Here is a 15,288-nt window from a genome sequence, read left to right on the forward strand (position 1 = left end):
CATTCAAAATCCACTATAATACTAACAGTGATCAGTGGAACTTGAATGAGCTCACCAGTAAATGCATACAAAAGGAAGTGAGATTAAGACAAGAAGGACATAATCTTGCCCTTGCTGTAACTCATGGAGTCATGAAGAAGAAAGGAAAATTCAGAAAAGGAAAGAAGTTTCCACCTAAGAAAAGCGGACCTGGGGAAGGTAGCCAGAGTCATGATGGAAAATTCACGGTAAGTTGCTACTTTTGTGGCAAGAAAGGGCATGTGAAGAAGGACTGTAACAAGCGTAAGGCTTGGTTCGAAAAGAGATGTATAAATCTTTCTTTTGTATGTTATGAATCCAATCTTGCTGAAGTTCCTTCAAATACTTGGTGGATTGATTCTGGAGCCACAACTCATGTGACTAATTTAATGCAGGGATTCTTTACAACTAGGAAACTAAAGGAAAGTGAAAAGTTCCTCGATATGGGAAACCGTCTCAAGGTTGAAGTGGTAGCTGTTGGTACCTATCGCTTACTATTAGAGACGAGTCATCGGATGGATCTTTTAAACACTTTTTATGTACCTTCTATCTTTAGGAATTTAGTTTCCTTGTCCAAATTAGATGCTACTGGATATTCTGTTTTATTCAGTTTTGGACAATTAAGTTTGTTGTTAAATTCTGTTACAGTTGGTTCTAGTATTTTATGTGATGGTTTATATAAAATTTCCTTGAATCATGAATTTGCACAAGCCTTGATAACCCTGCATTCAAATGTTGGTTCAAAACGTGGCTTAATTAATGAAAATTCTTCAATCTTGTGGCACAGAAGACTAGGGCACATCTCTAGGGAAAGAATTGAGAGATTAGTGAAGGAAGGAATTTTACAAAATCTTGACTTAACTGATTTTCATGTATGTGTGGATTGCATAAAGGGAAAGCAAACTAAACATACAAAGAAATGTGCCACAAGAAGTAATGAGCTTCTTGAGATAATTCATATAGATATTTGTGGACCACTCTCTGTTCCATGTTTTACAGGAGAGAAATATTTTATCACCTTTATAGATGATCTATCTCGTTATGGTTATGTTTATCTAATGCATGAAAAGTCTCAGGCCATTGACATCTTCGAGATGTTCATAACAGAGGTCAAGAGACAATTAGATAAAAAGATTAAAATTGTGAGATCAGATCGAGGTGGTGAACATTATGGCAGATATGATGAATCAAGACAAAATCCTGGTCCTTTTGCCAAATTCCTTGAAAAGCGTGGCATTTGTGCTCAGTACACAATGCCTAGTACGCCACAGCAGAATGGTGTTGCTGAAAGGCGTAATCGCACATTAATGGAAATGGTTAGGAGTATGATGAGTTACTCTTCTGTACCTATTTCATTGTGGGGTGAAGCCTTAAAAACCGCAATGTATATCTTGAACAGAGTTCCTAGTAAAGCAGTTCCAAAAACTCCTTTCGAGTTATGGACTGGTAGGAAACCTAGCTTGAGACATATACATATATGGGGTTGTCCAGCGGAGACAAGAATCTATAACCCACATGAGAAAAATCTTGATGCAAGAACGATATCTGGATATTTCATTGGCTATTCGGATAAATCGAAAGGGTACAAATTTTACTGTCCTAACCACAATGTGAGAATAGTTGAAACCGGTAATGCCAGATTCTTAGAGAATGGTGAAATCAGTGGGAGTAATGAACCAAGAAAGGTAGATATTGAGGAGATAAGAGTGGATATCCCACCACCTTTTTTAACTCAAGAAATTATTGTCCCTCAACCTGTTCAACAAGTTGAGGAAAATGAGCAACATAATAGAGATGGTTCATTACTACCAGAAAATATTGCCATTGAAAATGTTGTAGAGCCACCACAACCGGCACCTTAGAGGAGATCTCAAAGAGAAAGGAGACCTGCCATTACAGATGATTATGTGGTGTATCTACAGGAATCTAATTTTGATATTGGGATAAGGAAGGATCCGGTTTCGTTTTCACAAGCCATGGAAAGTGATGATTCTAGTAAATGGATGGAAGCTATGAATGAAGAGTTGAAATCTATGGCCCATAACGGTGTCTGGGATCTCATCGAATTGCCTAATAGTTGTAAATCCGTCGGCTGTAAATGGGTCTTTAAGACAAAGCGCGACGTTAAAGGCAATATCGAACGATTTAAGGCCAGATTTGTGGCCAAAGGTTTCACTCAAAAGGAAGGTATCGATTACAGAGATACCTTCTCTCCAGTTTCCAAGAAAGATTCACTTAGAATCATCATGACACTTGTAGCTCATTTTGATTTAGAGTTACATCAAATGGATGTGAAAAGTGCATTCTTAAATGGGAATTTAGATGAAGATATCTACATGGAACAACCTGAAGGGTTTGCAAAGAAAGGAAATGAACACCTAGTTTGCAAATTAAAGAAATCCATTTACGGTCTTAAACAAGCTTCCAGACAATGGTATATTAAGTTCAATAATACCATTACATCTTTCGGATTTAAAGAGAACATTGTTGATCAGTGTATATATCTGAAAGTTAGTGGGAGCAAGTTTATATTTCTGATACTGTATGTGGATGATATTTTGCTTGCTAGTAGTGATCTTGGTTTATTACGTGAAACCAAGGAATATCTCTCTAAAAACTTTCATATGGTTGATATGGGTGAGGCAAACTATGTTATTGGCATCGAGATCTTTAGGGATCGATCTCGAGGAGTACTAGGTTTATCTCAGAAAGGATATTTTGATCGAGTTTTAGAAAGATTTAATATGCTGTCATGTTCATCGGGTATTGCACCTATATTGAAAGGTGACAAATTAAGTAAAATGTAGTGCCCAAAGAATAACATGGAAAGGGAGCAAATGAAGAAAATTCCTTATGCATCAGCTATGGGAAGTTTGATGTACGCTCAAACATGTACAAGACTGGATATCAGCTTTGTTGTAGGCATGTTAGGAAGATACCAAAGTGATCCAGGATTCGAACACTGGAAAGCTGCAAAAAAGGCGATGAGGTACTTACAAGGGACAAAGGATTATATGCTCACATATAAAAGATCAGAACAATTAGAGGTTGTCGGTTACTCGGATTCTGATTATGGTGGTTGTCTCGATAGCTTAAAGTCAACTTCAAGATTTGTCTTTATGCTAGCAAATGGGGCAATCTCATGGAAGAGTGAAAAACAATCAATTACTGCTTCATCCACGATGGAGGCCGAGTTTGTTGCTTGTTTTGAAGCTTCAAGTCATGCTTTATGGTTGCGGAATTTTATCTCAGGGCTTGGTGTTGTCAACTCTATTGCTAAACCTTTAAGAATATATTGTGATAACACCGCAACTGTTTTCTTCTCTAAGAATGACAAATTTTCTAGTGGATCGAAACACATGGATTTAAAGTATTTAGTTGTTAAAAAAAGAGTCCAGAAACAACAAGTGTCAATTGAAAATATTAGGACCACACTTATGGTTGCTGATCCATTAACTAAAGGATTACCTCCAAAGGCATATTTGGAACATGTTATGAGGATGGGCCTTTTGACTAATCCATAATATGTATGATAATGAATGGTGGTTATGTAATTGACAATTTGCGCATTAAAATTGTTTATGTTTATTCTTATTTTCAATTATGGGTGCACGTTTTATTGTTTGATAAACAAGAATTGTCTTGACAAGACAAATTACAAGGGCTATTTGGCATTAAGGACTGAGTTAGTAAGGGTTATTGATGTGTGGTGCATGGAAGGAAACATGACATTATGGTTATGTGACCGCCATGACTCGCATTTATGATCTAAACTGATTCAGTATTATGGTATATGATTTTGGACGTATTGGCGAAGTTTATTGAAATCGTGATCACATGTCAAATTTATTTTCCAGTATATATTTTATGTATAAAAACTAAATATATTATAGTTTTCATAATCGGTTTAGTGGGCCAAGTGGGAGAATGTTATTTCCACATTAAAATTAAGTGGGTGGCCCACTAACCTAGTATTTAGCCAATTAAAAGAATACCTAAAATATTTAAACTGTTATAAAGATATTTACCCTTTGATGGAGTGGGTAAATTATAATAATAATAATATTATTATTTGGAATAAAAAACAGTTATTCGAATAACACGTTCATAATGGTTTTTGAACGTGTATTTTTGACCCTCTTCTCCTATCAATAAGATATATATACAGAAACCCCTTCATGTGCTGTGAGTGCTCTCTTCCATCAATTACAGAAAACAATTCTGTGTATTAAAGTTTGATAAGGAGAAGAAGAGATCAAGGATTTAAGATCTATAAACTGAAGGGAAATCTCTCATAGCTGCGTGTTCTTCAAACGGTATGTAATCTATTTTAATTAATGTTTTTATTATTTTATTTTTCAGAGATGAGTTTGAATTCAATGATCTGGAATATTGTGTGTTAATTTCCGTGTTAAATGTCAACAGTACTAACTTGCATGTCAAAAGCATCCGTAGCTGTAGTTTTTAGTTCAAACCTTGGCGATAATTTGGATAACTTGTAGGGCCGAGGCTTTAGAACTTTGGTTTTAGAATGTGTTTGGGGTTTATCTCTCCCTTCGTCCGGGAAGTGAACCATCTTTTTAAAGCGGTGAGTATGCCAGTAATTCTTGACATCATTAGCAGTCCTCCCTGGAAGTCTGCCCGCGATCAAGGACCATCTATACAAGCACAGCATGCAACAGATCAACTATCAAGTACAAGCACCACATGGAGGCTTTTCTAATTTGGAATATAGCTTCAGAATTGATATAATAATATCATGTTACCAATATTATGTTCCTTTGATGAGTCAAAGCTGGTGCCCTTCTTCCTTTCCTATTTTTTTCCTTGGATAAGTCAACCCTTCCCATTCCACTTTTCTTCAGGTGTTTGGTCTAAGACTCTAAAATCATTTTTAAATTTTGATTTTCTCTATTGAAAATAATATTCATTTTTTCCTTATTTTTTAAAATCTACTTAATTAAAAAAGCAAAATTTATTTTTTGAAAGTACAATTCATTTATTCATTATTTTTTCATTTTCTTTATTAAAATTTTATTTTAACATCATGTGTAATTAAATTAACATTAAAATAAATTAATTTTTAATATAAAAATACATTCATCTATAATAATTAATAATATAAAAAATAAAAAATACTAATATTTTAAACAATATTGATTTCAAATATATAATATTCATAATATTTTTATATTTATAATATTTATAATTTTCATATCATGAATCTCATTTTTTATATTTTATATTTTTGAACTTTTTTCTAGAATATTAAACCTAAATTTTTAAAAATAAAAATAAAAATAAACACCATCCACATGCATATTCTGTATAGGTGGTAACTCATCTTTAACTAGCTAGTTGGAAAGTAATTTTAGAAGCATGCATAAGTTATTATTCTAATACATGATTTGGATATTATTTTCCCCAATATATACTATCCATAAAACTCACTTTTTTAACTTCTTAATTCATCCATATTTTTAAAATAAAGGACCTTTACATGATTCCCCAAAGTTTTTTTATTGCAATGCCGCATTGCTTGGCTTCCAAATATACTGAAGTTCATGGACAAGGAGTATTGTTCATAGGAGATGACAATTGGCAAGTAGTACAATTATTAACTCTCTACGTAAATTTACTGTTAAGATACAGTCCAAATGCAGCCTAGGAATTGCTAAACATGTGGTTCAAATGCATATCTTGGATAGGGTTCAGGCATCCTGTTATTATGACAAATACAGCCATGATCTTCTAACAAAGCTGAGATTGTGATCGCTTTTAGGCATCCTGTTCATCTTGTATTTGGGATTCCATCAATTAATTTCTTAGGAGTTCAATCATGCACTAATTCTTTGATAAATAGGAAGAACGAAAAATACAAAATAATTTAATAAAATAAACATTTTCTTTATTTTTATTAGATTCCTGCATTTGAACTCCTGAAGAATTCTATTTAATAAAAGAAAGATATAATTTGAAACTCCAGACAAGTTTTAAGCAACAAATTCTCAATCCATTTCAAAGGACACTGACACGGACCTCAACCACTACCATTTATAGCTGCACGAGTTATGTTTAAGTTGGGACTTCTAATTTTAAAATTAGTGGGATTGAAACACGTAGAGGAGCAAAAAAAAATAAAGAAAAAGGAGAAGATTTTAGCAAGGTTTAATAATTAGTGTGATTTTTACGTTTACAAAGCACATCAACACTAAAGAATTCGTTAATTAAACAAAGAAATCCCGAGCACTGTATTGAAAATTTTGACAAAAACATTTAAAAGACAACCAACAAAAATCAAGAAAGCAACATTACATCACAAAGGTATCGAAAATTTTGATACATGAAATATTAGCTAGCATAGGTTGAGCACAACTATATATTTAATAGAATGACTTAAAAGTGTTTTCAAAGTCAAATATTCTAATTGGGCTCGCTGTGATGGGAGCTCATTTTTTTTTCTTTCTTCAATAAGCTATGTATTGGATCCCATGGGTGGACCATCAAGGATACTCTCCCCGAGTGATTTATCGTTTGGTTATTACAATTCTCAACCATTATTTTATATTTTTCTTTTTTAAATTAATCCTTATACCATCAATTTTCACCATTGCTTTCATTTTCAAAATCTAGTTTCTAAACTTTTTGTATTGCACCATCTTCAATCCTTAAAATGAATTCTTGTGATTTGATATTTAGCTCACCAAGTTCAAATATTACTTGTAATTGACAACCCTATGCTCAAAGTGAATACCATGCATTATGGATGTTCAACCAAAATTTTTATGTTATTATTGGGGGAGCTTTTCTTTTTTTTTTCGCAAATAATATGGATTCAAATATACCATATTAATTGTGCCTAGCAATTTGTTCAGATTTATCCTTGGATCTATCAACAATTTTAAATGTCCTAAATAAAAGGGTTTTGTTTTAAGGGACAGGTAGATAAATTGAAATGATTCTAAATGCAGTGCGGAAATTATAGTCAACGGCAACCACGCGGGTGTCCTTGTCAATAATGCAGCAAGCGTACGTGTCGTCACCCTGTGCGGGATTGGTACCATGTGGGTGTCCTTGTCAATCAAAGCCCATCCTGCTGCCTCCTGTGCACCATCTTGTACCAATCCCCGTCTTATGCATGGTTGCAAATTGTTGAGACGATGACATATGAGACTGATCATTTATTTATCATCATTTTTCAATGAAGGTACTATTATTAGGCTATTGCTCTGGCCCATGAAGTATTTTGCCTCTCGCAATATTCTTTTCTCCACAAAATAGCTAGAGAACTACGAGATATATGGTATTGCTACTTGACAAAAACATTTTAAGTTCTTTTTCTGCTATCTATTTAATGCTGGGTTCGTATTCTCAGCCACCCATCCCCTGCTTCTTTTTGAGTGAGTGAGAGAGATCGGTCAGCGTCATTAGATTGGATGAGTATGGGCTTACTAGGATCAACAAAATGTGTGGTACCTGTTGGTTCCTGCTCAATAATGACCCTTTAAGCAGCCGCCCCAGCGCCTCCAATTTTTTAAGCAGAAAATTGTGTTTTCAACCCTTATAATTTGATAATTAAGATAAAATTAGAATGGATGAAGAGTTTTTATTTTAAGTACTCAATTAAAATATTTTTAAATAATTTAATTTTAGAAGTGGATTATATCAATACATAGTATAAATTGAATTTTTCTTATATAAAAGGATTGAAAGGTATATTTACTTATTTTAGATGAAAACAAGTAGTTAAAAATTATATAGATTACATTTGAGTTTGGTTTTAAAATATTTTTCTAGTCTTTATTTTTTTATTTTTAAAAATAATTTTTATTTTTTATATTGCCTCTTTTTGAAAATAGCATTTAATTAAAAAACTGAAAACTATTTTTAAAAATGAAAATTGAAAACCTTGTTTAGCATTATTTTTTTATATGAAAATAAAAATAAATAAATTTATTTATTCATTTATGTGAAACCAAGGTTTGGTTGTGAAACCAAGGTTTGGTTAATCTTGATTTTGATGATAACAAAACAAGGTTTAGAACTAATGATCATATTTCAAGTGTGATTAGGCAAGACGACTTCCAAAGTGGCAATCCAAAAACAAATCAAGCCAAGGAGAAATCATGAAGAAGAAGACCACCTCAAAGAGAAGAGTTTTTTCAAGACCAAAACTTCTTAAGATCTCCTTGTAAAGTTGTTGGTGCACTAGGACTTTCATGCATTTCATTCTTTATTTATGCACCAAAATCATCTAAGAGTAATATTGTTTTAAATATCTTAAGAATCGGATGATTTCATGTTTTCAACTAAAACCTTGTGTTAAATGATTTTCAAACTTGTGTTAAAATGTTTTAAGTTGAAAAAGGTTGAGTGTTGAGCCAAAAAAAATGGCTCAACCGGTTCAAACCGTCGACCGGTTGTGCTCGTCCGGTCAAGGACCGGTTGAGGGAGGCCAAAAAGTTTTTCTCTCTCCTAGTGGCTTTCTCTTCCCGGTCAAGGTTGAACCTCAACCGGTTGAAGTCCGATTGAGGCCCAACGGTCACTTTTCCTAACGGCTAGTCAACCGGTCGAACCCCCAATGGCTAGTTTGGCTTTTTTCTTCTATAAAAAGGCTTCAATCTTCATTGTTTTACAAGCTTAACCTTCCTAAATCATTCTTGATTATATTTGAGCCTTGGAAGAGTGTTTTTGAGTGCACCATTGTTTCATAACTTGCATATCTTTAGTGCACCATTCAATCCTAATTTTTCTTGTATCTTTGAGTTTAAAGTTCTATTACTAGGATTTTTGTGAGATCATTATTTGTATATCTTTGTGAGGAATTTTCTCAAGTGAGGGGTATCACTTGAGAGGTTGTTCAAGAGAGGGACATCTCTTGAAGAAGTGTAAAGGGTGCTTAGAGCCAAAAGTCCAAGAGGGTGAATTGGAACCATAATCCAATTGTAAAGAGATTGGAAGCTTGGTTGAAGCTTCAAGATAGTGGAACCCTCACTCGGTTAGGAGGTTGAGGAGAGTGGACGTAGGCAAGGAAGTGCCGAACCACTATAAACTCTCGTGTTTGCACTCTCTCTTCCCTAACTCTTTTAAATTATATGCAATTATCTTTATTTTGTTTATTATATACTTGCATATAATTGTCTCTTATTTTTGCATAGTTTAAATTTGTGAAAAAGAGACCATCACCCCATTTACCCCCCCCCCCCCTCTAGGGTGATTACCATAGTTTGGATTAGCCTCAAATTCCTAACAATTTATTGTGTTACTATACAATTGTATTACACTAATCGTACAAGGGAAATGTACTAAGTGTACAAAAGTGGACAAGGATACCATTTGTGAAATATTATAATTGATTATGAGTCATTCCTTTATTTTTCTTATCACTCATGTATTGTCCACGTATGTCATGCACTTTATTTAATTCCTACATGGAAATTCTAATACTTTTCCCAATAATGATATTTGGGGAAAAAAATTTTGACCTTAAGTCATCCACCATCTTCTCAACTAAACCATTGAAAATATGATTAAACACTCCTACATATACACATAATTTAAGAGGGATATGAAATTTGTGTTATTATACAAGGGTATTACACTAACTGTACAGGGGAAATGTACTAATTGTACAAAGGTGCACAAGATTACCTTTTGTAAATGATTTTAATCAATTCTAAACCACTTTTTTATTTTCTCTATCACTCAAGGATTGTACACATATGTTATGCACTTTATTTAACTCTCACATGAAAATTCAAATATTTTCCCCAATAATGATATCTGGGGAAAAAAAATTGATCCTAAGTTATTCACTATTTTTTCAATCAAACCATTGAAAATATGATTAATACATCTATATGGACATATAACTTATGGGGGATATGAAATTTGTGTCATTGTACAAGAGTATTACACTAATTATATAAGGGAAATATGCTAAGTGTACAAGTGTACAAGGCTCCTAATAGGTTTTGTACGATTTTTAAACAACTTGAGTTTGACATTAAGATGATTATTGATAGTTTTGTTTTGTTTTTTTTACCAAACTATGTCATTAAGACATTCCTTACAAAAATTAACACATAGGAAATAAAATTAAAATAAATCATATTTGAATTGTTCATTATAAGTAAACTAAATGAAATATATTTTTTTACTATTTTGCCTTTATAAACATAATTTTATTGTTATCAATAGAGTTTAAAAAATCATATTTAAATGGAATTAAAAATAAACAAAAATTATTTTTATAACATTTTTTATTTTTTTAAATCATTAATTTAAATTATGAAATTAGTTTTAAAATTAAAAATATTTGTTGTAATTATAGTTTTGAAGATTTCATGATTTTTATCTTATTACTTTGAAAAAATTGCTTTAAGAAGAAAGTATTTATTTTAATGGTTTTAAATATTTAAATCTTTATTAAAAAATATTTAGGATTAGTGTGGAGAGCAATTAGGTAATTTTGGAATGGAGAAATTTTGAATACTTTGAAAACTTTAATTCGGCCAATTACCTTATTTACACTTTTAAAATTATTGGAAGGTTGGTAAATTAGTCTTAGAAATATTGTCTTCTTGATTAATATTATATATATATGCATGTGAGTGTTTACATTATTTTCGAAATAATATGAGAAATAATAAACAACATGTGTCTAATTTGCAAGTTAGAAAAAAAAATTAATAATACTTTATGAGGTATTTAAAAAGTATTTATTATATGTTCTATAAATTTGAAAAAAAAATATTCATAATATCTAATTTACAAGTTAGAACAAACAAATAATACTAATATTTTATGAGGTGTTTAAAAATTATTTAATATATATGAGAAATAATATAAGTTTGAAAAAATAATAATATTTGATGAGGTATTTAAAAGTTATTCACTTCAAAAATGTATTTGACAATAATAATTTTTAACTATCTTTCATATTCAATTTGATGAAGAAAAATGATTCAACTTAGTTCCACTATTAAATAGGTGAGAAAATGGTAAAAGAGTTAAAGAGGGAATGAGAAAGGTAAAGTGATTGGTTAGTTTTTTCATTTAATAGTTAAGGGTATTTTGGGGATTTTTTTTAAAGACAATATCCTTCCTTTCGATTTCTACTATTTCATTGGGTTTTAAGTTTAATTATGAGTGATATTATGACCTTACCTCAATTACCCAATTTAGCTGGCTGAAAACACAATTCTCCATTTTTTATGATTCTGCAAAAAGATATGTTTGGATTTGTTTGGGCAAATCTCTCCCATGGCCAAGGCAACTTACAGGATTTTTGAGGAATAGATTTATGAGGGACCTATTCTTTATATCTGCATTTCTTGTCACATTGTGATTATATACGCCGAGCTTTATAATTTCCTTCAGGTCATTATAACTCCTTTTTATCTTCACATTTAGGACATGTTTGGTACTTGGGATGAGAAGTGGGAATGATCCTGTCATCTCTTCCCATGTTTGGATGATTCAAATATTAATAGGAATGGAATTAAGAACGATTCCAAATATAATGAAATCGAGTTGTAAGTGGGATATCAATTCGTTATTAGGATGATGTATTTTGATTCTTTAGTACAAGTTATTTTTAAAAATATTTTTCAAAAATTAAAAAACCAAAATCTTTTTTTGGATAAATTGTTTTTAAAAATAAAATTTTATTTTATATTGTAAAATACAATTTGTAAATTCAATTTATATAATATAAATTAAATTTAATTCAAGTCTTATTAAAAATAAAAATATATTTAAATTTATAAATAAATTAAAAATTAAATACTTCTTTAATAAAATTTTAATATTAATATTATAATAAAACCATAAATCATATATATATATATATATATATAATTGAATATCAACATCTTATAAAAGCATAATTAATTTATTTTATTAAAAATAAATAATAATAATTCAAAATTAATAACTTTTAATACTATTTTATTTTAAATGAATTTAAAAACAAATAAAGTTTAATTTTTTAAAAGTATAAATGAGCTAAATTTTTCATTACATTAGTATATACATTTATTACTCAATTATCGACATGGTACTCTAAATTTTTTTATTTAATTTATAATTAATTAATCATTTTTTTATTTCAAATCATTCTTACAAATTAAAAGATTCATTAAAGAATTTAAGTCTATTATTTTTTATACTCATTATATATAGTTTTTGAGTTTCATATTAGCTTTAAAAATTATTAAATTTATTAATAAATTTAATACAAAGTTTTGCTTGGTTTGAAATCCATTTCTCTAATAAAAAGAACTCAGCAAAACAATTCATTATTTTATGTTTTTTTTTTCAAAAAATAGAAAAAAAATTACTTTTAGATAACAATAGCCAAATAATTATATAATTTTTTTTTAAAATTATTATTTTTAAATCATACGTCTCAAATAGGTTTTCTATTATTTAGCCAAAAAAAACTCTTAAAGGTGTCTTTTAAATAAAAATTAAAAATTAATTTTAATTATGTATAAAGTGAGAGGTTTTATAATGAAAATAAAAAATATTTTAAACTAAATATACAAATATTACTATCAATTTATTTCTTTTTTCATTTTCATTCTCGTACGTATTTGGTATGCGAGAATAAGGAGTGGGAATGAATATCTCAGTCATTTTTTCTTTTATTTCTATATTTGGATAACTTATAAATAATGATGAGGATGGAATCAAAAGCGATTGCAATGAGAATTAAATCTCACTTATAAGTGAGTTTTCAATTCATTTGATTATGAGGTATTTTGATTCCTTAATGTAAGTTATTTTTAAAAATACTTTTTAAAAGTAAAAAAAAAAAAACAAAGGACTTTTTTAGATAAGTTATTTTTAAAAACATTTTTTATTTTGATTTTATAAAAAACACAGATTATAAATTCAATTTATACAATATAAACTAAATTTAATTCATGTCTGGTTAAAAAAAAAAACAAATTTTTTAGTTACAAATAAATTTAAAATAAATAATTTTTAATAAAATATGAGATGTTCATTCCCGCTCCTACCAGTACCAAACATGTCCTGAAAGTAGGTCTCTTCCAAGGCCCTTGGTTAGGAAATCGACCAAATTTTCTTTGGACTTGGACATATTCTAAAGCCACTGTCCCATTAGAGATGAGTCTTTTTACATATTTCCCATTAAAGATCTCACTATATACTCTGAGCATTGCGGCATGATTTTCATACCACACAATGATGGTTGACTCTGCCTTATTCCATATCGGTACTTCTTCTGATATATTCCTTAGCCACTTAGCTTTCTCTCCAGTAAATGAGAGGGCCATGAACTCATACGGAATTGTGGAATGAAACCTTTTCTTGTAACCGTGGGAATATATGAGCATGGATTTTGTACTAAGGTTGCCTAGACCACAATGTAGGGTTGACACAATTTTTGTGGCGTTAGATCACTTCTCCAAGATAGCTCACTTTATTCCTTATGAGAATACCATTGATGCCTCACAAGTTTCTCAATTGTTTTTCAAAGACACAGTTCGACTTCTTGAAGTTCCTTGGACCAACAGGTGACACAAGATTCATGAATCAATTTTGGCACACTCAATTTATAAGGACTAAACTACAATTTTCAAGCACTTGCCATCCATAAACTGATGGACAATCAGAGATGGTGAATCAAACTTTGGGAAATTTGCTAAGGAGTCCTACTGGTGGCAACCATGAAAAGAATATGTTTTTTTTTCCTCAATCAGAAGTCCTCTCTCTTGGTTTTTGTTTTTCTTCCTAAAACGACAGTCAATACTTTTATGTTGTGAAAAAAATGATTCTTATATTTATAGTTTCATTCATGACTTGAAATAAGAAAATTGATCAGTAAAACAACCAATCAGGATTCTTGGACATCTTAAAAGGTAATTCTGAAAACCTTATTTTACATCCGAGATGGTTTATGGAAAGAGTCAAATTCATAATTTTAATCATTCACATGTTCTAAATCTATGGAAGTGTAGCACGGAGGCTGAAGAACTTGCTAGTTATGTTCTAAATCTGAAGAGGTGATTGGGTGAGGGTTTACTTAAGAAGGGAGTGTTTTATACTAGGCACTTATCACAAGCTCCAATGCAAGAATTTGAGTTTTGTCAGTGAACTACTACAGCTCAAGATGCAATTACGGTCATTAAGAAAAGAATCTATGACAATGAGTGATTACTTTGCTAAGATGGACGATATTGCAGATCAATGTGCAATGGCTGGTTGTTTTGTCAGTGATGAAGATTTGGTACTTTATATTTTAGCAAGTCTCGGATCAGAATATGATCCACTTGTATGCAGCATTACCACCTGTAATAGTACTGATCATCTTTCTCTAAAGGGGATTCATGCTCTTCTACTCAATCACGAAAGTATAATTGAGCAATTGTATGCAACTAATTCAGATTCACACCATTTATTTGCCAATTTTGCTGCTCATAAAAATGGAGGAAATCATGGTCGTGGAAAAGGAAATTTGAACCCTCAAGGTCGAGGTAGAGGAAGAAATGGAGGTTTTTCTAGTAGAGGCAATGGCAATAAACCTATTTACCAAATTTTTGGTAAAAAAGGACACATAACCCTCACTTGTTGGCATAGAATGGATGAGAACTTTCAGTCTACATCATCCGTTACTAGCAGCAACAATTATAAGACAACAGTCTACATGGCCACACTAGATACAATGATTGATTCAATGCAGACTTACTTCCGGTAGCTTTTGCCATAACTTCTAGCATCCAATTTGGGTTACCAAAACCACCTCAAACCCCACTCTCAGATGTTCATACCTCACCTACCTCACAACCATCTATGTCTTTATCTGCTCATGCTCCAACTCCATGTCACCCCATGATTACCCGAGCCAAAGCTGGCATTTTTAAACCAAAAGTGTATGCTGCCCTCAAACATCCCTTGAGTTTCTCACATGGTCCTATTGAACCTATGTGTGTAAAGCAAGCTCTTGCTTATCCAAATTGGAAGATATCAATGGAAGAAGAATACAAGGCTTTAATGAGGAATCACATATGGGACTTGGTACCTTATCAGCCCCAATATAATGTAGTGGGCAATAAATGGGTGTTTAAGTTGAAGTTTCACCCAGATGGCACTCTTAATAAACATAAAGCTAGGTTTGTTGCCAAGAAATTCCATCAAACCCCAGGTGTGGATTTTTCAATAACTTATAGTCCTGTGATTAAACCTGCCACAATTAGAGTTGTACTAACTCTAACAATTGCTCAAGGATGGGAAATTAGG

General features: G+C 31.2%; 1 protein-coding gene across 1 annotated transcript in view; it reads right to left on the reverse strand.

The window, feature by feature from the left end:
- Positions 1-15,288, reverse strand: part of LOC104877466 (transcription factor MYB1-like) — a 31,206-nt gene that overhangs the window by 2,758 nt on the left and 13,160 nt on the right. Inside the window, exons 3-4 of the mRNA XM_010645733.1 lie at positions 4,451-4,676; positions 1,559-1,563 (exon numbers count right to left, since the gene is read on the reverse strand). Of these exons, the coding sequence (XP_010644035.1) occupies positions 1,559-1,563; positions 4,451-4,676 (231 nt within the window). The remainder of the gene's footprint in view (positions 1-1,558; positions 1,564-4,450; positions 4,677-15,288) is intronic.

This window comes from Vitis vinifera, chromosome 2 (assembly GCF_030704535.1).
Source record: "Vitis vinifera cultivar Pinot Noir 40024 chromosome 2, ASM3070453v1".
In the NCBI taxonomy this organism is placed as follows: Eukaryota; Viridiplantae; Streptophyta; class Magnoliopsida; order Vitales; family Vitaceae; genus Vitis; species Vitis vinifera.